The following is a 23452-nucleotide window of genomic DNA, read 5'->3' as shown; positions in this document are numbered from 1 at the left end:
CACCCTACCGCCCTGCAGAGCTACAGTCTTTCATCATGATTACAGGTGGTATTAATTTTGAATATCCCATCCCCATCTTTTCCAGAATCCAGAGATAGTGCCAGCTGCTGAAGGACCCACGCATGCCCTTCTCTCTCTCCTAGCACCTTCTGGCAACATCACCCACTACCCAGGCTTCTAAACCTTAGCACATGTGCATGCACATGCGTGTGCACGGGTGCGCGCGTGCACGGACACACACACACACACACACACACACACACACACACACACACACACACACACACACCAGCCTCCCCCGCTCCCTGCATAGTCATCACTATATCGTTTCAGAATGCCTCCCAGCCAAGCCTTGTCCTTCCCTGTCCACTTTCCTGGCTTTCCCTCCAGCCTCCATTGTTTACATCATGGCTTCCAACTGGTCCTTCTCACCTCACACCACCACCATCCACCGCTATAGAAAGTACTCAAAGCTCGCTCTACTTCTGTGTCCTTTATCCATCCTTCTCTTCTGCTATTCAAACCTGCCTTGAGCCGGGCAGTGGTGGCGCACGCCTTTAATCCCAGCACTGGGGAGGCAGAGGCAGGCGGATCTCTTGTGAGTTCAAGGCCAGCCTGGGCTACAGAGTGAGATCTAGGACAGAGAAACCCTGTCTAGGAAGGAATGAAAGAAAGAAAGAAAGAAAGAAAGAAAGAAAGAAAGAAAGAAAGAAAGAAAGAAAGAAAGAAAGAAAGAAAGAAAGAAAGAAAGAAAAGAAAGAAAGAAAGAAAGAAAATCTGCCTTGAATCTGCCAGGCACAGAGGACAGAACTCAATTTGCTTTGAGTTCACATCTTTCATCCTCTGATGCAGGTTTTTCAGCATCCGTTCTATGGAGCAAAGGTATCTCAGCACATTTGCTCAGTGCACAGATTGCATCTGCTTGAAATATGTTTAGTTTCAGCCTCGAGCGCTGAGCACATTTCAACCGAAGATGCCTAGATGATAATTTGTGCGCCCATCTGCCAGATGAAAACAGCAGTGCTCAGCACCTCCAAGCGTTCACAATAACAGGAATGGCCCCAGCCACAGCCAAGTCCTGCTATTTCTCTTCAGACATATTTCCCAGCTGTCTTGGGTTGCTATCCCCTCGAGGCAAGGCTTTCTGACCTAAGCTGTTGTCTTTAAGTCCCCAATGCCCAAAACACTTGTAAAACTCACAACTGTGAAGACCAAACACATCCATCTCTGTTTTAGCAGAGGCACTTAAAAGAGGAGTCTGTATCTCCAAGACGAAGTTTGCCTTATTTTAGAGTTCTACATTTGTTTTAGTATGAATGCTTAAAAATATGACTGTTCTGTGATTTGTATGATGGTATGCCCTCCAAAATTAATGTTGAAATACAATCTCCCAAATGCCCAAGATGATCATTTCACAAGGACTCCTTCCTCCTGAATGGAATTAGACCCTTATAAAAGGGCTCAAGGTTGACAGGGTAATTCTCCAGCCCTCCCATCCCCTCCCCTCTTCTCTGTGAGGATTCATATTAATCTCTGGAGGCTGCAGCAACAAGACACCATCTTGGAAGCAGAGAACAGCCCTTCACCAGCCATAAGTCCTTCCGACGCCTTTATCTCAGACATCCCAGTCCCCAGGAGTGAGAAATAAATCCCTATTGTTAATAAATTACCAATATGTGGCATTCTTGCTACGGCAGCACAAAGAGACTTCCACAAACCCGTGAATCAGATTTTCATATTTATAGATATTATGGCCTAAGGCCAGGCTACCTCTCTTTAACATCAAGTCTGTTTAAAGGAAAAATAAACAAAGAAATAACCATTATCCATCAAGTGGCTATATGTCTGGAGTAGTTTCTTCTGCATTTCTCTTTTCAAGAAGGCTTCAGGGTGAATGATTTTTTGGGGAGCTCAGCTTATAAACTAGGATTTGGAAACAGGTGAGCGAGTCAATTTTCTCAGCAAGCGCAGCTGATAGGCAGTACACACAGCGTCGAAGCCCAGGCAAGCTGCTCAGTCAGTCATCTTACCACTGCGTTACTCTGCACGCCTTAGTGCTGGATCAGCAAGAGGGTACACTTTAGATAGGAAGCATGAAAATAACGGGAGCTTTGGACATGATGCTCTGTCCCGCCAGGAAACCCAGACAGAAAACTGAACCCTACACCATGCAACAGTGCTAAATATTTCATTTTTACCTGTCAGAAAGGTAACCAAAAGTAATTGCTCCCAGCAGCATGCCGAATATAAACAAGGGCTGGATCATGTTTGCATACCATTTCTGGTCACAGACCAGGTTCAGGCTTCTCCCCACAGAATTTCTCCATTTAGTTTGGTCACATACATAGCCATCAGAGCAATGTCAAGATAATAGTCACTGCACTCATAGCCCAAATGCGACGTGTTCTCCCTCCAGGCCCTGCTACATCTGTGAGCTCCCAGATCTCCCCATCCGGCAGCTCCGCTGTAACGTGGTCTTTCTGATCTGGGGACCTCAGGGCCAGTATGTCCTCCAACCTCCAAACAGATAAGTTGTGGAAAACAGCCTTCTGAACTTTGCCTGGGGGCTTGCAGGCATGCTCAGGGATAATTGTCATGAACGCAGAAGACAGGTACTGGATGCCACGGGAGATGTTCTGGCAGGCACAAATGAGATACAGGACTATCTGGAACCTGTAAAGAGAAGAGAGGACTGGTTGTTATATCTGGTCCATGGATGGGAGAAGGACGTAAGTAAGTATGGAGGGACTCCATCTGCTTAACCTTAATACACTTACACATATAGATGGGTAAATGCAAAAATAATTACAGGTGCTTCTCTCTTATGTGTGTGTATTTTTTCAAGTACATGCACTAAATTTTAGTTCCACCCTCATCTCATTAAGTCATTCCAACATACAAGTTTGCAAGCTAGTTCAAGTTTATTGACCAAACAACCTTTGCTTGGCAAATAAGTCATGGAGAAGATTGGAAAGCCAATTTTTAACTTAAGAAACCTTCTTATGTACTAATTTTTCTAAGCCATACGTGAGCGTATCTCTACTTTTCAACATGCATTTAGAGCACTGGGTGTCGCCATTTGCCCTTGAAGGTAATAAAACCTGCTCTCGCTGTGACCAGAAGTCAACATCCACGGTCCCAAACTTAAGTTTCTTCACTCTGCCTCTAACTGCAGAACATTGAGAGCTTGACTGGTTCTCAGCCAGCGACTGGTTAAAGTTACAGGCAGCACACACTGACAGCCTGGGAGATGCAGAATCTGGGTGTGAAACGTAAAGAGAGCTGCGGTGTACCCGTGAGTATTTGTTCTTCAACTCAACACAAGAGTCATTTGGAAAGAGGAAATCTCAAAGGAGAAAATGCTTCCATCCGATTTGCCTGTAGGCATATCTGTGGTGGGTTTTCTTGTTTTGGGGGGGGCCAGCTCACTGTGGGCAGTGCCATCCTAGGGCAGGTGGTCCTGGGGTTTATAAGAAAGCAGGCTGAACAAGCCATGAGGAACAAGCCAGTGAGCAGCACCCTCCATGGCCTCTGCATCAGCCCCTGCCTCCAGGTTCCCGCCTTGAGTTCGTGGCTTCCCTCAGTGGACTATGACCAAGCAAGACATTTAAACCTAATAAAGCTGTTCCTCCCCGGGCTGGTTTTGGTCAATATTTTTATCATAGCAATAGAAGAGAAAACTAGATATGCTGTTTATCTGAAGCCTTTGGGATTGTACCCAACCAGTCTCATCCTATGGAGTGGCTCCACCCCAGACCTCATACTCCATGATCATCTCAAAGGTGATTTGCATAGATGTGCTTCCTTTCCCTAGCAACACCCACTGAGACAAGAGGGGCAATCAGGGCTTGCCACATAGTGTGGCAACTATGTCCTGGGAGGGAAGCTGATTACATCTGCCAGTGGTTCTGGAATTTCCTCCACTTGCACATACATGTGCACACACAGACACATACATATCCATACCACACATACACAAAAAGACCAACAAGAACCAATGGCAAAAGCATGGGATGGCATCTAACAGGCACACGGACCTCACTTTCTGCTCGACATTGGACCATTTTCCCTACCGCAAGCTGATCCCCAAGTCAGCCCTGCTCCCCATCTGTCATGGGGAACTAGAGCAAGCCGGGACTTCCTGAGAACTTACTGGGTAGTAAGACTTTCACATACATCACTGTGGCCAACTACAAGCCATGGCTACAAACGCTTTGACCCCCTTCTCACACCCAGGGAGCAGTGTCTGACCCTGAGGACAACGGGAACAGCTGCTGGGGGTGGGGGGAGGGAGTTGCTGGGGACAGCAGCTCTGCCCATGCGTGGTCCCTGAGTGACCCAGTGGTACAGATTCCAGTCAGAACAGACTCTCCCTCTGTAGTCCAGACTGGCCTAGAACTCGCTGGGGAGGCCAGGCTGGCCTCAAACACAGCACTCTCCTGCATCGGTCTCCCTGGGACTACAGGCATGAGCCACGGTACCTGGCTATTGAGTGATTTCTAACCTAGACCCTTAACCAAACACGTACTACATGATTAGTCAGCTCCTCCATACAAGGGGAAAACAAGGCATGACTACATCCGTCCTATCTTGTAGAACTTCTGTGAGGACCAGAGTGGCCATAGAAACCCCACAGTAACCTTTGCTCTTTGTTGTTTCTTTTTAGAACAATGTCTTCCTATGTAGCCCAGGCTGGCCTGGATCTTCAGTCAATTCCTGTCCTGTCACCTCCCCGAAACTGGAACTACCTGTGTGTGCCACTTCTGACCATGATAAATATTTCTGCCGTTATTTTTAAGCGTCCACTTTACAGATGAGCACGTGGTAAGTGAAGCATCCAGGCCCATTACAGTTTGTACATGGGAGATGATCCCTTTGTCTCTGTCACTCTGCTGCAGGCGGGTCTTTAACCCTACCCCCTCCATTTCCCAGCCGTTCAAACAAAGATGCCAGCCCTTCTTGTGCAGTGAGCAACAACTCAAGAGCTGTGTGTAAGCTCCCTACACAGAGTACCCGGCACATGTTGGGTATCTTATATGATAGCCAGCCCAGAGAACCGTCCCGGGCCAGAGGGAGAGCCATCTGGAGCAGAAATAGGTAGTCATCCTGGACACCGGTGGGGCTGGCAGTTTGTCTACACCTGTGACTGTGCCTCCCAATCGTGGTCTTCTTCTTCCAGTCGATGATCTAGAGAGCACCCCAAGTCCCAACTTCCCTGTAGGGGTGACTACTGCCTACACCCACCAAGTTCAAACGGACTCCAGAGCCTCCTGGGGCCAGAAGCCAAGAGGACAAGCCAGGTCATGGGGTTGTGGTGGGCCAAGCCTCTGCATGCACGGGGCAAAGAGGGCATGGAGAAGCTGTAGAACCCCATCCCAACAGACAGAAGAGACGCCCCTGCGCCCCCAGCGCGTGCCCCACCCCATTCTGGCCCCATGACCTTCTCTGCCTCTCTACCTGCCAAAGTGTCCCACGTGGTCAAAATCAGTTCCACGTTGCAGGACTCCATGTCCCTGTCACGGATCCGACGCCCTGGGCTGCGAGCGCTGTGCCGCTCCGTGCCCCACCCGCCCTGCCTGCCCCGGCCCCGGGTGCCCCTGCCAGGGTGGCCTCCTGCCTGCCTTCCCAGCAGCCAGCACGTCTTGGGGTGGGGACTCGGGGCACACTCTGCTGCTCCATTGCATGTGCCTTCAACCTCTGCCAGATGGCTCCCCACACCCTCCACGCTGCTGCCACATCCCCATGATTCAGGGAAGCATTAACACGTCTAGAAAGTTTCATAAAAAGCAAAGCCCCTGGCTTAGCCTCGAGACTTCAAGAGCACCCCATCTTTAGCAGGACACGCCCTTGCTTCCTAAACTTTAATGCTTAAGAATCCACTGTATAGCGGGTTTTAAGTGCACATTTATTTCTTGACTCCACTCCCGGTAGCCAAGCTCAGGAGCTGCCTACCTCTGCCTGCCCTGCCCAACCCTCAGCCCACAACAGTGGCCCTCAGTGTTAGGACTGCAGGCCAACTTGGTTTTTAATTCACACTCCATAACCTTTTTTCTCAAAGAACGTTCTTGTTGCTCAACCTTTAAAATAGAACTTGAGAGCCTGGAGAGACTGCCCAGCAGTTAGAGCACTTGCTTGGAGCACCTACCACTGATAACCCCTAGTAACTTCAGTCCCAGGAATTGGTCGCCCTCTTCTGGCCTCCACAGGCACCTGCACTTAGGTGCACACACCTAGTTATAGACACAAAATTTCAAAAGAAAAAGAGCTGATGAGCTCCTCCCTACTGTGCTGAGGGAACCAAAGACAGTGTGAGTCGTCGGGTAAATAGTCTTGTCACACCCAGGCAATACTGTTTGATCAGCCCCCCCACACACACCTCTGGCTCTTAGAATCACTCCTCCCTCCCTCTCTCCCCTCCTCCAATGCTTCTCTGACTCACCACACTCTTCATCACTACCTCTCTGGCCACCTGACTGACCTCCTCACTCATCCTCACACACGGCACTCGCCACAAACTTCGGACTTTTACACTCACTATTCCTTCTACCTGAAACTTCTTGGCTCTTCAGTCACTCCACTGTTTAGATGTTGCCTCTGCTCCTGTAATACCCGTCATCATTACCTCCTTTCAGGTTGCTCTTTTTTATTTTTCTTCAACCTGACTACGTGCCTAATACAACATGTGGAGCCTAATCTCACTTCTATAAGAAACAAGCCCCATGACAGGAACCACTTTGACATGTAGTAGGTGCTCAATAAATGTGTGTTAGACAAATAAATGGGCACAAATCTATGTATACAAAGTAATACAAAACTGAAGCAACTTCCTTAGAATAGCAGTTTTTCCACGCTTGGATGGCAGAAGGGAAGAGCCTAGCTCAAACTTCACTCATGACCTGGGCAAGGGTCAGACTTCCCAAGGAAGAGTCTACTAACAGTGTGCTTCCCCTTAGAACCACACCCAAAAAATGCATATTGACACCAACAGAGAACACAGATAGGTTAGTGACTGGAGAGATGCGGGAGGAAGCGGGTGGGGGAAGCAGGAGGCTAAGAGTCTTGCCCGACGCCCCAGCTTTCAGAGGGTTTGTGTGTGTGGCTTCGTCTCTGTATAAGGAGTCACTAAACTGGGTAGCTTGCACCCTCGGCAGGAAACTATTCTGATGTCCTGCAGCCCGGTGGCCTCCAGGCCCAGACCCTCCTGGAAGCCTCCCCTTAGAGTCATATCTAGTTCCCCCCAAGACACCAGCACAGTAGAATGAAGACACAGAGCCAGGACAGCGGTTAAGTTCATGGATAGACAAGGGCGGCCCAGAGCCACGCTAATAAAAAAGACGATGGTTGTGGCATGTCTTCCTGTACGCTGTGAGTATGTGCTGCTCTCATCGGTTGGTAAAAAGCTGTTTTGGCCAACAGCCAGGAAGTATAAGGTTAGGCGGTACAACCAAACTGGGAATGAAGAAGGGTGACGTCTAGTTCTGACTCATCACACTCTTCATCACTACCTCTCTGGCCACCCGGCCTCCTCACTCATCCTCACACACAGCACTCGCCCAAAACTCCTGAGAGACACCAGCCAGCCACCGGAGGAGCAAAATGTATTAGAATATAAGTAAAGCCACAAGACATGTAGCAAAACATAGATTAATAGAAATGGGTTAATTTAAGTTGTAAGAGCTAGTTAGTAACAAGCCTGAGCAATAGGCCAAACAGTTGGTAATTAATATTAAGCCTCTGAGTGATTATTTTAAAAGCAGCTTCGGGAACAAGTGGGACAGAAAAGCCTCCATTTATAGATGATGAATTGCCATAAGGCTGGTTTCCAGTATACTGGACATATACTACCCAGTCATGCATAAGAAGTCACCAACAGGGTTGGGGATTTAGCTCAGTGGTAGAGTGCTTGCCTAGCAAGCACAAGGCCCTGGGTTCGATCCTCAGCTCAAAAAAAAAAAAAAAAAGTCACCAACAAAGTCACACAGGGATTTGGCATGATGGGGAGGAATGGCAGATGATATTCCATCCTGCATGCCTTGGTGAAACTCTCTCATGCTGTGCCTCCCCGCCCCCTGCCCCATCCACCCCCAAACCCAGACAATCTGCAGCAATTTCCCGGGCTGCATGATCATAGAGAGCCTGGCTAGAGGGCAAATTCCAGGGGTAAGTTTTGTTTTAGCCTCCATCCCACTCCCCTTCTGACCCTGCTCCAGGGACTCCATCACTTCTGCATCTTCTCCTCCACCATGTCACCATACTGTACTCTGCTTATTTAAATTGAACTTATCTTTAAGAGAGAGCAACAGGCCGGCTCTGGTGGCACAGGCTGGAAGGATTTGCTGAAGGAGGCAGAGACAGGAGGATGTGGAGTTCGAGGCCAGCTTGTACTACACATTTGCCGGGTAGTGGTGGCACACGCCTTTAATCCCAGTACTCGGGAGGCAGAACCAGGAGGATCTCTGTGAGTTCAAAGCCAGCCTGGTCTACAGAGTGAGATCCAGGACAAGCACCAAAACTACACAGAGAAACCCTGTCTCGAAAAAAATTAAAAATGAAAAAAACAAAACAAAAAAACAGTGCAATCCATCTTACTCTGCTATGGACTCCTCCTGTAATCAACTTTGGCAAGCTAAGCTGAACTCACAGCTTTAATCTTAAACTATGCTTCCTATTTCTCTCTCACACACACACATACCGCCCCCATGCCCTTGACTCATAACAGTGTACTTGTGTGAGATTTAATGACTAGATCTACAAGCACTGTTGAAAGCAGGAACATTGGAATATTTAGACAATGGATGACCCACAGAAGATGACGAGAGTATCATGTGCATGTAGGCTGATAATGTCTGTTTATGGGTCTGCTTGCAGCTTTTGGTTGGTGAGATCAGAAAATCATCTTCTCTCACAAAACTCATGTAAAATATTGATTAAGACAAAGTTTTTCATACCTTTTTTGTACCATGGTTAATCTGTTGTTCAATAAATGGAAATGATGAGCCGGGCTGTGGTGGCGCTCGCCTTTAATCCCAGCACTCGGGAGGCAGAGCCAGGCGGATCTCTGTGAGTTCGAGGCCAGCCTGGGCTACAGAATGAGTTCCAGGAAAGGCGCAAAGCTACACAAAGAAACCCTGTCTCAAACAAACAAACAAACAAACAAATAAATAAATAAATAAATGGAAATGATGACCCTTGGTTAGGGGGACTGGGCTCACTCTTGGCTAAATGATTCCAGAAGCCTGTCTCTTCCATGTGACACTGTTACAGTGTGCAATTTTTAAAGTTATACTATGTTTTATTTTGTGATATTAACCTGGTATCTTGGGGGATAAGCAAGAAAGGATAGGTTATGGTTTAACAGTGATGTGTTTGTGTCAAGTTGACAAGGGGTCAATTGTACTGTTTAGTTTTTGCCAACTTGACGTGAACTAGAGTCACCCAAGAAGACAGACTCTCAACTGAGGAATTGTCTCTATAAGAGTGGCCTGTGAGCATTTCTGGGGAACATTTTTTTGATTGATGGCTGATGTAGGGCCTAGGCCACTGTAGTCAGCGTCACGCCCGCACAGGTGGTCCTGGGTTATATAAAGAAGCAAGTTGAGTAAGCCATGGAGAGCAAGCTGGTCAGGAGCATTCCTCCATGGCTTCTGCTTCAGTTCCTACCCTGAGCTCCCACCTTGAAGGACTGGAAGCTGTAAACTCCCCCAAGTTGCTTTTGGTCAGTGTTTTATCACAGCAACAGAAACCAAACTAGGTGAGTGAGACAATAAATTTCTGTTATCTATGTCACCCTCATCTGTGGAACTTTCATTGCACCTCAAGACACTTGGGTATCCATTCAAAAATATTTGATTCTGGTACATGGAGATGGCAAAGAAGTTAACGGTGATGCTCTTCCAGAGGACCTGAGCTTGGTTCCTAGCATCCATGTTGGGTGGCTCACAACCACTGTAATTCTAGCTTCAGGGGTCTAACATCCTCCTCTTCTGGCCTCTGCAGGCACCTATGCTCATGTGCACATACCCATGCATAGACACATATTTAAAAATAGTAAAATAAATCATTTTAAAAGAAATATTTGGCCGGGCGGTGGTGGCGCACGCCTTTAATCCCAGCACTCGGGAGGCAGAGGCAGGCGGATCTCTGTGAGTTCGAGACCAGCTTGGGCTACCAAGTGAGTTCCAGGAAAGGCACAAAGCTACACAGAGAAACCCTGTCTTGAAAAAAAAAAAAACAAAAAAAAAATTAAAAAAAAGAAATATTTGATCCACAAACAAATAAAAATAAACATAATTCCCTTCTTTTTCGTACAAATGATTATTCAACTCTCCTTGCTTTAGCTGAAAAAAAAAATAGGCCAACTTAAACATTGCTTTAAGAAAAAACTTCATGATAGTTTTCCATTATATGAAGGTACCACCACAGTTTGTTATCCAGACTTCTAATGCTAAACATTTAGATTGCTTCCAAATTTTCATGATTATAAATAATTCTATGATGAACGACTTTGTCATAAAAGAAATGCCACTTGCATACACGAGAGTTGTTTGTTGGCTAAATTCCTAGAAATGGATTACTGAGTGAAAAGACACATCTGTAATGCTGATGGACATCGGCAAATCACCCTTTCCAGTCCATGTGCCCGTTTTGACTCTATGCAGTATGCTTCCATTTTCCTGACTTCCACCTATACCCCGGGTTAGCAAACGTGACATCTGCCAGACTGACATATGAAATGCCCCTTCTCTCTCATTTTCTGTCTTGTCTCCTGTGTGGGGAAGTGAGCATCTGTAGTGGGTAGCCATTCCAGCTTTGATCTGGAAGTTCCAACCCCCATTGAGACTTCGCCAACTGTCACGCCTACAAGGCGGGGCCAAGGGAGCACCTGGGGACCCGAGATCTGGATCGGCGGGCGCTCTCTCTGTTGCGGGACCCTGGATAGTGGAGGTGGACCGAGCAGAGCTCCAGAGAACACCACTGGACTGTGATACACCTTCCCCAGACTCCACGACCTACCTATCCCTTAATTTGTAAGTTATGTCATTAAATAAATCTCCTTTTAACTACGTGGAGTGGCCTTAATAATTCACCAATAAGCATCCTCTTGTGTGTTCAGGAGCCTTTTGCGCTTTCCTCCTGCAGATCACACCTTTTTCTTTTGGCTGCCATTTTTCTTATTGCTTTTGCAGTACTGCGAGTCAAGTCCAGGACCTCTTGAATGCTAGCCAAGTACTCCACTGAGCTACAGCCTCACCTCTGGTATTGTTTCATAGAGGCTCCCTTGGGAGAGAAAAATCAAACCTTTATGAGTAAGAATGGCACACTTTCGGTTTGTGGTTTGAACTTGTTTATGGTGATCTTGTCATAATGAATGTTTTACTTTCATGCAGTTCATTTTCTCAAAGGTTAGTTTTAAGCCTTCTGGGTTCCCCATTACACTTAGCGTCCCTTCTCCATTCCAACACAAAAAGACATCTGTGCTTTCTTTTATTTCTCTTTATCCCATATATTTAAGGCTTTGATCCATCAAAAACTTATTTTGGTACGAAGTATGAGATATGCAGGCAACTTGAATTCCAGAAACTCACTCATATTGTCCCAGTACCATTAATGAAAAACCACCTCCTCTTCTCTGATTTGAAATGCACCTTCATCATACACCAGAACAACAGCAAATAGATTCTACCACATGACAGAGTTGTGTCTGAGAATTTTATACTCCATTCCACTGAGCTGCATCTCATAAGCCAATGCTATACAAGTAAGTCATCATGGCTTTATAATAGGTTTATAATCTTTATTAGAGTGGAGGTCCCACACGCCACAGGACATATGTGGAAGTCAGTGGACAACTTGCATGAGTCCATTCTCTCCTTCTACCATATTGGTCCCTAGGAATAAACTCAGGACATCAGGTTTGGTGGCAAGTGCTATTACCTGCTTAGGCATCTTGCAGCCCCTATTATAGGTTTAATATCTGGGCTACTTCCCACTACTTTTTCATGGTTTTCATGTCTCTTCCTGTCCGTTTCTCCTTCACTTTAACGTGAGAGGAACTGTACTTGGTCTCAAAGATGCTCTGCAGTGTCTTCACTGAGATTCCATTAAACTAGCGTTGACATGAATGTCACATTGAATCTTTCTAGTCAAGCACGGAACTGGCTAAGGCTGCCCAGTGCTGTAGGTCTGGGTTTCCTGGTTGGATGTGGAAAGGACAGTATCTCTATGCATGTCCGTCTATTACCCTCATTACCCTCACACCACCAAACACACAGAACATCCACACTTGATCTTCTAGCTCTCATGAATGTTTAAAAAATGTTCTAGAACATCCAAATTTCTTTTAAATTACATATACTTTGTCTAAGTTCCTCCATTATATCTTCTAATTCTCTAAAAGAATATTTATGTCTCCTTACTTATTTTTCATCAAACAAAATTGCTTCCTATATTGGTTTTTTTGTTTGTTTGTTTGTTTGTTTTGTTGTTTTTTGTTTTTTTTTTTTGGTTTTTCGAGACAGGGTTTCTCTGTGTAGCTTTGTGCCTTTCCTGGAACTCACTTGGTAGCCCAGGCTGGCCTCGAACTCACAGAGATCTGCCTGGCTCTGCCTCCCGAGTGCTGGGATTAAAGGCGTGCGCCACCACCGCCCGGCATGCTTCCTATATTGTTTAACATGATTTTTCAGATGACTCTTTAAAATTTTTTAGATGTAACATCTGCAAATAATAATCATATTACCTCTATTTAATATCTAATTTCCTTTGTCTAACTGTGGAAAACTGAAAACTATATGTAGCACATACAGCCTACTGTTAAGGGGCACTAATTATTACTAGTCATCTTTTCCTTGCTTCTGTCTTCAATGGAAACATATATTACATCTCCATTATGTTCATTGCTGGGCTTTAGGCTGAAATAAATGCATGAATAAAAGTGTTCATCTGTTGCTGGTTGACTCCATCTTCCATCAGTGAATATCAACTTTTATCAAATGTTCTCTTAGTTCCTACGAAAAAGAAAAGAATTTTCTCCTCATAATAATAGGTGTCCTGCCGGGCGGTGGTGGCACACGCCTTTAATCCCAGCACTCGGGAAGCAGAGGCAGGAGGATCTATGTGAGTTTGAGGCCAGCCTGGGCTACAGAGTGAGTTCCAGGAAAGGTGCAAAGCTACACAGAGAAACCCTGTCTCGAAAAACAAAAAACTAATAATAATAATAATAATAATAATAGGTGTCCTGATTGTGGGAAATCCTTGCAATCCCACACTAAGCCCTAACTGTTAATGCTATGATTCTGTTAATGTGCTGCTAAAGTCTGGTTACTGATATTTGAAGCTGGACTTTGGGCTGGTCTTCAGAGCTGAGCTTTGGTCTATGGTTGCTAGTTGTAGCCATTGTTGCATATAATTTTCAATGTTATTTCAGATTCATATCAAATAGTGTAGGCTCCTCTTTCCGTGCTGGTTTAGTCGCACTGAACTCATCTCTATTTCACATGGAAATTTCCCTCTTCTTTTAAGTTTTATTTTATGAGTTCCGGTGTTTTTGCCCATATGTATGTTAATGCATCACTTGCATGGTTTGTGCCTGAGAAGTCAGAAGTGGACACTGGATTCCCTGGAGGTACAGTCAGTTGGGAGCTGTCATGTGAATGCAGACACTCAAACCTGGGTCCTCTGGAAGAGCAGACAGTGCTCTTAACCACTGAGTTGTCTCTCCAGCCCTTCTCTTTTTTAAAAAAATTATTTCTACCAGTGTTTTTAGTTAGGCATCAATAGGTTTCAATTGCCTCAGACAAAGATGAGTTTATTCTTTCAAAAAAATGTTATAATAAATGCACATTACCATTATAATCATCAGGTGTCAAAATACCATAAATGACGAAACAATCACAGAAATGCATAAATATCTCTATATAAAATTTTCAACAAATATTACTTACAAAAAACAAAAAATAAGCAAACAGGGGCTAAATGTTTTTGTTTTTGTTTTTTTTTTTTTGGTTTTTCGAGACAGGGTTTCTCTGTGTAGCTTTGCACCTTTCCTGGGACTCACTTGGTAGCCCAGGCTGGCCTCGAACTCACAGAGATCCGCCTGGCTCTGCCTCCCAAGTGCTGGGATTAAAGGCGTGCGCCACCACCGCCCGGCTAGTGGCTAAATGTTAACCAAGAACTAGTTGAATAAATTATGGATGATTTCTACATAATAAAACACGATGCAGTATTGAAAAGGACTTGTTGGTATGAGGATATATACACTCCTCATTTTCTGAAGTGTTTAGTAATGGGAATTTTTTACTTTGTAATGAATAATACATAATTTACAAATAGAAGTCATAGTGCAGTTGTGTACCAACATGAAAGGACATTCACAATATGTGGCAGTGTGTGGTTAAGAAAAAAATATGACCCCAGTTTCGTAATGTGTGTTTCCACGTGGGTAGATGGAGGGTGATTTTGAGGGGTAACTCAATGTGGGGCGATATTATTTACATTTTCTTATGCTGCCTTCCCAGCTTTCCAGAGTGATCAGTAACTACTTATGTCAGAGGATGGATCTGCTGTGCAAGGTCAGGGCCAGGCGCCTCCAGGTTCTTGGCCCCTTAGCCAAACAACCGGAAACAGGGTTCACGGGAATTTATAAAATAGCAAGTAAATTCATTCAAAGAGAAGCAATGAGCACATTAGGGAGAGACACACCGGCGAGGTTGACAACGGCTGCAGGAGTGAGGGCTAACGGCCCGGGCATCGCCTAGGGTCCATTTTACAGTCAACAGGAAGAAGGGTGCACTCAGCCTCGATCCGTCTCTCCCTTCAGTCGCGTTTATCCCGGTATTTTATCAAGGCATCAGAAAAAGGAACTGTTACAATATACAATTTTACATACACAATGCAGCGTCAGGGAAAGAATGCATACAGCAAGACTAAAAGGAAAATAAAGAGATTTTCTACATTCTCTCTTTGATCTATTAAAAAAAAAGAGCCAAAACAAATCGCAAAATCCCAACATTCAGATCTTCATAGGGTGCAATACGGATGCTTTTTTCCCTTGGTAGTGGGTTTTAAAAAGAAAGAGAAGAAAGAAGTCAAATTCGTTATAATATTTTTTCTATCCAAATAAGGAATAAAAAAAAGCAACTTTATTTGCAGACAACCTGATCTAGGTATGTAGAAAGCCATCCAAAAATGTTCAATTTAAAGAGCCATTTTGATAAAGTTGCAGAAAGAAAAAAGATAGTGGAATCTCTGGAGATACTATTTGTTTCCAGATAGACTGGAGGTCGGCACACTCTCGATGACCTGAAGAAGCTTCCGGCTCCCAGAGACTGGGCCAGCGGGAAGGGGGAGCATGCCTGTGCTCCCAGAACAGGGTCGCAGGATAAGAACCTGGATTTGCGGTGGTGGCGCATGCCTTTAATCCCAGCACTCGGGAGGCAGAGCCAGGTGGATCTATGTGAGTTTGAGACCAGCCTGGGCTACAGAGCGAGTTCCAGGAAAAAGGTGCAAAGCTACACAGAGAAACCCTGTCTTGAAAGTACCAAAAAAAAAAAAAAAAAAGAACCTGGATTCATCCTGGAAGAACTCCCCTGTTTTCAAACAGGACCTTATGAAAACTGAGCACACGCTAAGAGCGGTGTCATGCCAGCAGGAAATGCAGACAAGGACAGCGGCGGTGGATTCGAGCCCTTAGACTCCAAGGAACGCAACAGTTTCTCCATATGGTGGGGGGTGTCCCCTGAAACCGGCAGATAATGACACTCAGGAAGAAGTCAAGACTCTCTCCATGGGTCAGACTTTGGCCTCTTAAGTGCAATAGTGTGTGTGTGTGTGTGTGTGTGTGTGTGTGTGAGAGAGAGAGAGAGAGAGAGAGAGAGAGAGAGAGAGAGAGAGAGAGAGAGAGAAGGGAGGGAGGGAGAGAGAGAGAGAGAGAGGAGGGAGGGAGGGAGGGAGGGACGGAGGGACGGAGGGAGGGAGGGAGGGCGCATATGCCACAGAGCGTGTGTGGTGGTCAGAGCACAGCAGGAGTTGGTTCCTTCCTTCCGCAGTGGGCTCTGAGGATCAGACTCAGGTCATCAGACTTTTGAGGCAATGGCTTTTGCCCACTGACCCTGTAAGTTTTAATACTCGATAGTCCTAAAATCATGAATTTATTCACGTTTTCAAAATTCAAAATATTTGTGTGATCACATGGTGATTTCCTCCAGTAGGTGATGGAAACCCAAGATGTGATGTGGGGAAATGAACTGGGTTAGAACAGTCCGTCACAAACACTATTGCTGCTGTTTCTGGGTATTTAGTGCTAGTCTTTAATGGAAAGTGACTTATGCATCTCCTCCCAGGGGGCGGCCAATAATTAATGATTGCCTGTATTGCTTTGTTTCCAGTGGGAAAACGAAACAATCAACCGTGTGAAGATTTCTATTTTTGTAGAAAAAGTTCAATTGACTAAAAATGCATTTTCTAAAAATAAAGGGGCTATAGGAGACGGAAATGGGTACCACAACTACAGCAGCATCAGGTAATGGAGCTTTGAGACATAACTGTGCCGTGGGGAAGCACCGGCTCTGGAAAACCCTGTGCCTTTCTGAATTGCAAAACAAACAGCCATTTCCAAAATGCGTGAGTTCAGTGTGGCTCTGTTTGGAATCCTGAATGAAAGGGTCAGAACAAGAATTGAGAATGACGTCTTGGAACAGGATCCTGTGGGACTCACTGTTTGAATGTGGCCAGCCACAGGGCAGAGGTCACAAACACATAGTGCTTTAATATGTCTTCTAGAATTCAGTTTATTTAATGATGCCTTGCTTGGGCCCTTTAAAGTGGAAATGGGCAGGGTGATTTGAAAGGTTCGTGAGGACATTTAATATATAGGAGGGATTCCCTTCCCAGTCATTTCAAACTGCCACCTTCCACAGTCATCGCTCAGAGTGAGAACTAGGTCTTGTGACAGAATCAGGCCCCCACCCCCCTGGGGGGGGGCGGGTAGAAGAGCCTCTCATCCAGGACCCCTTGTGCACATTAAGGGTCTTGGCAAAGTCCACCCAGTCTTGCAGCAGGTAGCTCTGCAACACTTCAGTAAAAAGGGGAGTTGAACTCAAGGAAGAATGTTGGTATTTGTGGTAGTTTGAATGTAATTGGCCCCCATAATCTCATAGGGAGTGGCACTATTAGGAGGTGTGGCTTTATTGGAGTGGGTGTGGCCTTGTTAGAGGAAGTATGTTAGAGGGCGGGATTTGAGGTTTCCTATGCTCAAGACACCACCCAGTCGACTTCCTGTTGCTTTCAAGATGTAGAACTCTCAGCTATTCCTCCAGTACCACGTCTGCCTGCACACTGCCATGATAATAATAGACTGAACCTCTGAAACTGTAAGCAAGCATCTCAGTTAAATGTTTTCCTTTATAAGAGTTGCTGTGGTCATGGTGTCTCTTCACAGCAGTAGAATCCCTCACTAAGACAGCGTTTATTCCAGGTTGTAAAATGATGTCTTCCAACCCCCCTACAAGTTAATTCTTCAGTTTTTCCCAACCTTCCTTCTCTCCTCTCCGCCTATCTAATACCGAAGAATGTCCCTTCTCCGAATTCTTGGGCTAGACGGTGACATATAGCTCCCTAGGTCTCACGGTCTAGGAGGAGGTGAGCTCACCAGTCTATCACACACACACCCTTCCAGTGTAGTACAGCTCTCAGTCAGTGTTAAATGAGCGAGTCTCTCAGGAGAGTCTGGGACCCACCATACCACTCAGCACTTTACTGGAACAGCTTGCCAGTCTGCTTTCAACTCTTAAAAAAGAAAGATTTATTATTTTTATTTCACGTATGTGCACCACACGCATACAAGGTGGCCAAAGAAGTCAGAAGAGGGCATTAGATCCCCTAGAACTGGAGTTACAGATGGTCGTAAGCTGCCATTGTGGGTCCTGAGAACGGAACCTGAGTCCTCCAGAAGAGCAGCCAATGCTCTGAATCACTAAGTTGTGTTCTTTCCAGCCCCTGCCCTTTTCTTATTACTACAGCAAGAACAGAGGTACGACCGGTAGAGAATGTTTGCACACTCCACATTCATGCCTTCATGATTTGTTTCTCTGGGGCTGTAGAAGGCCCACTCAGCACTCCAGTGCCCAGGCCTGCAACACATGACCTGGATCCCATCATGTTTATTTGTTTGTTTGTTTGTTTTTCAAGACAGGGTTGCTCTGTGTAGCCCTGGCTATCCTGGAACTCATTCTGTAGACCATGTTGGCCTCAAGCTCAGAGAGCTCCCCCTGCCTCTGCCTCCCCAGTACTGGGGTTAAAGGCACGGGCCACCACTCTCCAGTCCTAGTTCCCATCTTGCCACTTGCTTCAGGCCATCCACCATCATCTCCTCAGCTACCTCCACACACCCTGCAGTCTGGCCTCCCTCTCCTTACGATCTGCCAGCAGCATGCCAGGAGCTTGTGTTAGCTTGGTCTGGCATCCTGCCTTCACGCTACATCTACATCCCTCCAACCTGTCTTGTATAATATTAGAGGGACCAGTCTTAATATTATACATCCCAGGGGCTCAGGAGAGAAGCTACGAATGGTGAGGACTGTTTTCGGAAAATTAGAATCTCAACACACCGAGCTCTTTAGTCCATTCACTTTAATTCCTGTTCACTTTAATTCCCAATTCCTCTTTCAGTCTCTAGCTTTACAGTTACATACCCAAACAATCACAGTCCTCCCCTCCAGCCAGGTTCCCAGGCCTGAATTCCTGCAAGGTCGTAAAGGCAGGTAAGAGTTTCCTCGGCAGTGAGTGTCAGACTTTCTCTTACGACCTGAAAATGGAGTGGTTTAAGGGAGGAGTCAGCTGAGAGCTAACATCAGTTAGTACATCAAAAGGGGAATTTATGTGCTCAATCTATATTCCTAGGAGTGGTTAGGTAAGAAGTTAGGGATCTATAAAGTTAGCGAGACTGTAAGAAAGGAGGGTCCAAGCTAAATTGTGTAAAGCTGTTACTTAAGGTCTATCTGACCTAGGCGGTGTCTCCTTGTGGAATTTACCTTAAATCAGGAGAGTAGCATGTGGGACTGTTATTTCTGTTAGTCCTTGAAAGTGGCTAAGGGAGATATCTTGATTCCAGAGAAAGCCTTTCCTGAGGCTGTTCTCCAAACACCTGGAATGTGTGTGTCCAGAGAGTGATCAGTCCACACTGTTAGCCCTTCTTAGGGAAAAGTCAATTGGGAAAACTATGAAGGCACACATGATTTTCACAACAGAAGACAGCTGATATATAACAAGCCAAGTAACACCAAAAGCTCCTTGGAATTTGGCTTCCTCTGAAGGAATTCCTTGATCCCTTCAGATAGTGACTTTGCCATAACCAGCTGAGTTCTTATGATATTCCTGCAACCCGTAGCACCGGAGTCCTCAATGGGGTTGATGTTATCCTCGGTGTTTCCAAACCTCCTGCTGTTTTGAGTCCAGCTCAGCGGGGCACTGCTCCATCAATGGACTCCACTGCCATTTCCCACAGACACTGGCTGACATCAACCCGTCAGCGACTGTCACAGACTAGATCACTCTCTCTGCCTGAGAACCAGGGATCCACAGTCCCTAGATTCTTCCTGTCCCACCGGCTCCTTCTCAGTGCGAGCTGAAGCTTTTCCCCCTGTCAATCTGTCTTGGCGACGTGAGGGTCCTTGGAGCAGACTCCTCGCCTCATGTTCATTGTTTCACAGATCCGAATGTCATCTTGACACCAGAGAGCCCACACCGCTCTCTACAGCTGAAGTTTTGCCTAGAACTGGTTCTCTGAGAAGCCATTCAGGGCTCAGCCTTAACATATCTGTGTTGGTTGCTTCTCTCCTCCCTGAAACCAAGCACACACGCACGCACGCACGCACGCACGCACGCACGCACGCACGCGCAGAGGCAACCGAAGGAGAGAGGGGCGCTTAGACAAGAAGTAGGGTCAGGCGGACACTCACAGACCTGCCCCCAGGGACCCACCCCCACCACCCCAAAGGCTTCACAGCCCCCCAGAACAGCACGAGCAGATGGGACTAGATATTTAAACACATGAGCCTGGGGAGCTATGTCACAGTCAAATCATACCAATGTCCACCGCAGATTTGGTGACCCTGGTCTTCCCAAACTGCTCTGCCCCCACCGTCCCAAATCTACTCTTTACGTTTACTTTTTTTGTTTTGTTTTGTTTTGGTTTGGGTTTGTTTGTTTTAGTTTTTCGAGACAGGGTTTCTCTGTGTAGCTTTGGTGCCTGTCCTGGAACTCACTCTGTAGCTCAGGCTGGCCTCGAACTCAGAGATCCATCTTCCTCTGTCTCCCGTGTGCTGGGATTAAAGGCACGCACCACCACTGCCCGGCTGCAACAAATGTTCTTAACTGCTGAGTTATTTCTTCAGGCCCATTTCTTTTCTTTCTTTCCTTTCTTTCTTTCTTTCTTTCTTTCTTTCTTTCTTTCTTTCTTTCTTTCTTTCTTTCTTTCTCTCTTTCTTTTTAATGTGTCTGTGTGTTTTGTCTGCACCCATGCTGTGCCCATGGAGGCCAGAAGAGGGGGCAGTTAGCTGGGTAAGAGTCTCTGTAGCAGTCCCAGGAGGAAGGGGCTTTAGTTGGTAGTCTCTGCACACACTGACTTTAGCTTAAGGTCAATCATTCTTAACATCTGAACTTGGACCAGAGGAAGGCTCTGCCGTTCCCATGGGCCTGAGGCATTTGGGGTCCTTGAAATGGCTATGTTCATACCAATAACACATTCACTCAGTACCTCATCTGCTTCTCACAACTTATGAGAACCCAAACATGCTTTTATGCATATACTGTGGTAGTTTGGGTAAGAATGGCCCCCATAGCCCCGGGCAGGGAGACCAGGAGCTGTCCTTAGTGCATGAGCCGGCTTTTTGGAACCTAGGGCCTATGTTGAGACACTTTACTCAGCCTTAGTGCAGGGAGGAGGGGATTGGACCTGCTTCAACTGAATGTACCAGGCTCTGCTGACTCCCCAGGGAAGACCTTGCCTTAGAGGAGGTGGGAATGGGAGGTGGGTTGAGGAGGAAGGCTGGGAGGTGGGAGGAAGGAGGACAGGGTAATCCGTGGTTGATATGTAAAATAAATAGAAAATCTCTTAATAAAAAACAGAGAGAGAGAGAGAGAGAGAGAGAGAGAGAGAGAGAGAGAGAGAGAGAGAGAGAGAGAGAGAGAGAAGAATGGCCCCCATAGGTTCATGTATTTGAATGCTCAGTCACCAAGGAGTGGCACTGTTTAAAAGGATTAGGAGGTGTGGCTTTGTTGGAGGAGGTGTGTCACCTGAGGTGGGTTTTGAGGTTTCAAAATCCCATGCCAACCCCAGTGCTTCCCTCTCTGCCTGCAAATCAGGGTGTAGCTTTCAGCTACTTCTCCAGCACCACGGCTGCCATACCAGCTGCCACGCTTCCCATGACGATGATAATGGACTAAACCTCTGGAACTGTAAGCCAGCCCCAATGAAATGCTTTCTAAGAGCTGCCGTGGTCACGGTGTCTCTTCACAGCAATAGAACAGTGACTAAGACAGATGCATATGTAAGTACATTTTTACTGGGGCTTTAAGGTTGGTTGGTTGTGTTTTTATATTAGACATCAATGTTCTCCTGAAGTTCATTGGAGTCAAGATAAGGACACACATGTCCACTAGTGATGCTGTACATGTGTGTCTTCTCCACTGATTCCAGTGCTGGTTTATAATGTACTCCATTACTGCTGCTCCTATTCTTGGTGATGGGGCTTGAATCCAGGGCTCATCCTAACTACAAACCCTACTGCTGATTTGTACCCTGGCACTCTACCATTCGTGTGTGTGTGTGTGTGTGTGTGTGTGTGTGTGTGTGTGTGTGTGTTCTATTAATGGGTGTGGGTGCACATGTGTGCAAGTCCACATGTGCGTACAGAGGCCAGAGGTCAGCAGTCAGCAGTGAGTATCTCCCTCTGTGCAGTTGAGTTTTATGTCGATTTGACACAAGCTAGAGCCATCTGGGAAGAGGGAACCTCAACTGAGAAAATGCCTCCACCAGACTGGCCTGTGGCCAAGCCTTTGGTGCATTTTCTTGACTGATGATTGACGCGAGAGGGCCCAGCTGTGCCATCCCTGAGCCGCTGCTCCCGGGCGCTATTAAAAGGCAGGGTGAGCAAGCCATGAGGAGCAGGCCACGCGGCAGCATCCCTCCATGGCCTCTGCATCAGTTCCTTCCCCCACAAGCTCACCTGGCACTCCTGCCCTGACTGTCCTCAGTGATGGACTGTGACACAGGAGCATAAGACAAAACAAACCCTTCCCTTCTCAAGTTGTTCTCGGCCATGCTGTGTAACCACAGCAATGGAAACTTGAACTAAGATAGTGCTCCACTACACTCCACCTTATTTTTTGAGACAGGGATCCTCGTGAACCTGGAGCTTGAACCATTTTGATTAGAATAACTGGCCAGCAAGTGCTTAGAAGCCACCTGTCCCTCAATCCCCAGGGCTGGAGTTGCAGACCTATGCCGCTACATCCAGCTTTTACATGGGCTCTGGGGATCTGAACTCAGGCCTTCATGCTTGTACGGCAAGTCCATTATCCACTGAGCCATGTCGCCTGCCCTCTAGCCTTACTCTTTTAATTATTATTTTCGTCAGCTATGTTAAAAAAAAAAAAGAAAGAAAGTACATTACCAGCTTTAAAAATTTTTTCCCCTTGGTCTGTGCTACAGGATGATAAAACAGAAATGCACAAGAGTAAGGCATGTGTACAGATACTGTAACTTTCATGTTAATAAAAGGTGTCCAAGACAGTTTAAGAATGAACTGCCATGTCACCTTTTTTCTTTACAAAAATAAAACGTGAAGGAGACCTGGTGTTTCCAGCCATGTCATCAACTCTGAGAAACTGAGCTGGTGCCTGCTTATCCACATGCCTTTAGCCCCCTCTTCGAGAGCAACTGTGTGTCCCCAGCACGCCCTGAGTTCACAGCGTCCTGCTGCAGGCCGCTGCTAACCATGTCCGGCTTGCCTGCTGCTGCCTGGAAGCCCCCACCAGGGGTGCGCTCTGAGCTCATGGAAACTACGTCCACACGTGGACGCTCAGAAACGTCAGCCTTCCTGGGGTCTGAGCCCCTGTCCCTCAGCATTGCTCGAGTTCTCCTGCCGCTTTTGTGTCCCGTGACCGCCCTGAGGACACTGTGTGCAGCCTGCAGAAGAGTCTAGAACTTGAGTGGACCTAGGAGAAAGACGGCATCCGGGAGAGCTAGAACCTGCAGCATCCATTTGGGGAGTGTTGCCGATTACCTTCCCCGAACAGCCCTCTCTAAAAGCAACTGGAAAGTCTAGCTGAAATTACCTAAAGGTGCAACACTCACATTAACGTGTGCCGCCGAACGTTACATGGGGAGCTTGGAGCGCAGCATCAAAATATGTGACTACCAGACAGGAAGCAAAACTTTCAGAGAGACCAGGCTAAA

General features: G+C 46.4%; 1 protein-coding gene across 1 annotated transcript in view; it reads right to left on the bottom strand.

Annotated features, from left to right (window-relative positions):
- Slc22a16 (solute carrier family 22 member 16) overlaps positions 1 to 23122 on the bottom strand; it is a 36718-nt gene extending 13596 nt beyond the window's left edge. Inside the window, 5 exon segments of the mRNA XM_052750682.1 lie at positions 2199 to 2361; positions 2364 to 2432; positions 2435 to 2673; positions 5458 to 5513; positions 22964 to 23122. Of these exon segments, the coding sequence (XP_052606642.1) occupies positions 2199 to 2361; positions 2364 to 2432; positions 2435 to 2673; positions 5458 to 5513; positions 22964 to 23122 (686 nt within the window).
- Between the last annotated feature and the right edge of the window lie 330 nt (positions 23123 to 23452).

Source organism: Peromyscus californicus, unplaced genomic scaffold, assembly GCF_007827085.1.
Source record: "Peromyscus californicus insignis strain IS unplaced genomic scaffold, ASM782708v3 Scaffold_22__1_contigs__length_63687245, whole genome shotgun sequence".
Classification (NCBI taxonomy): domain Eukaryota; kingdom Metazoa; phylum Chordata; class Mammalia; order Rodentia; family Cricetidae; genus Peromyscus; species Peromyscus californicus.
This window is presented reverse-complemented; position numbering and strand designations above follow the sequence as displayed.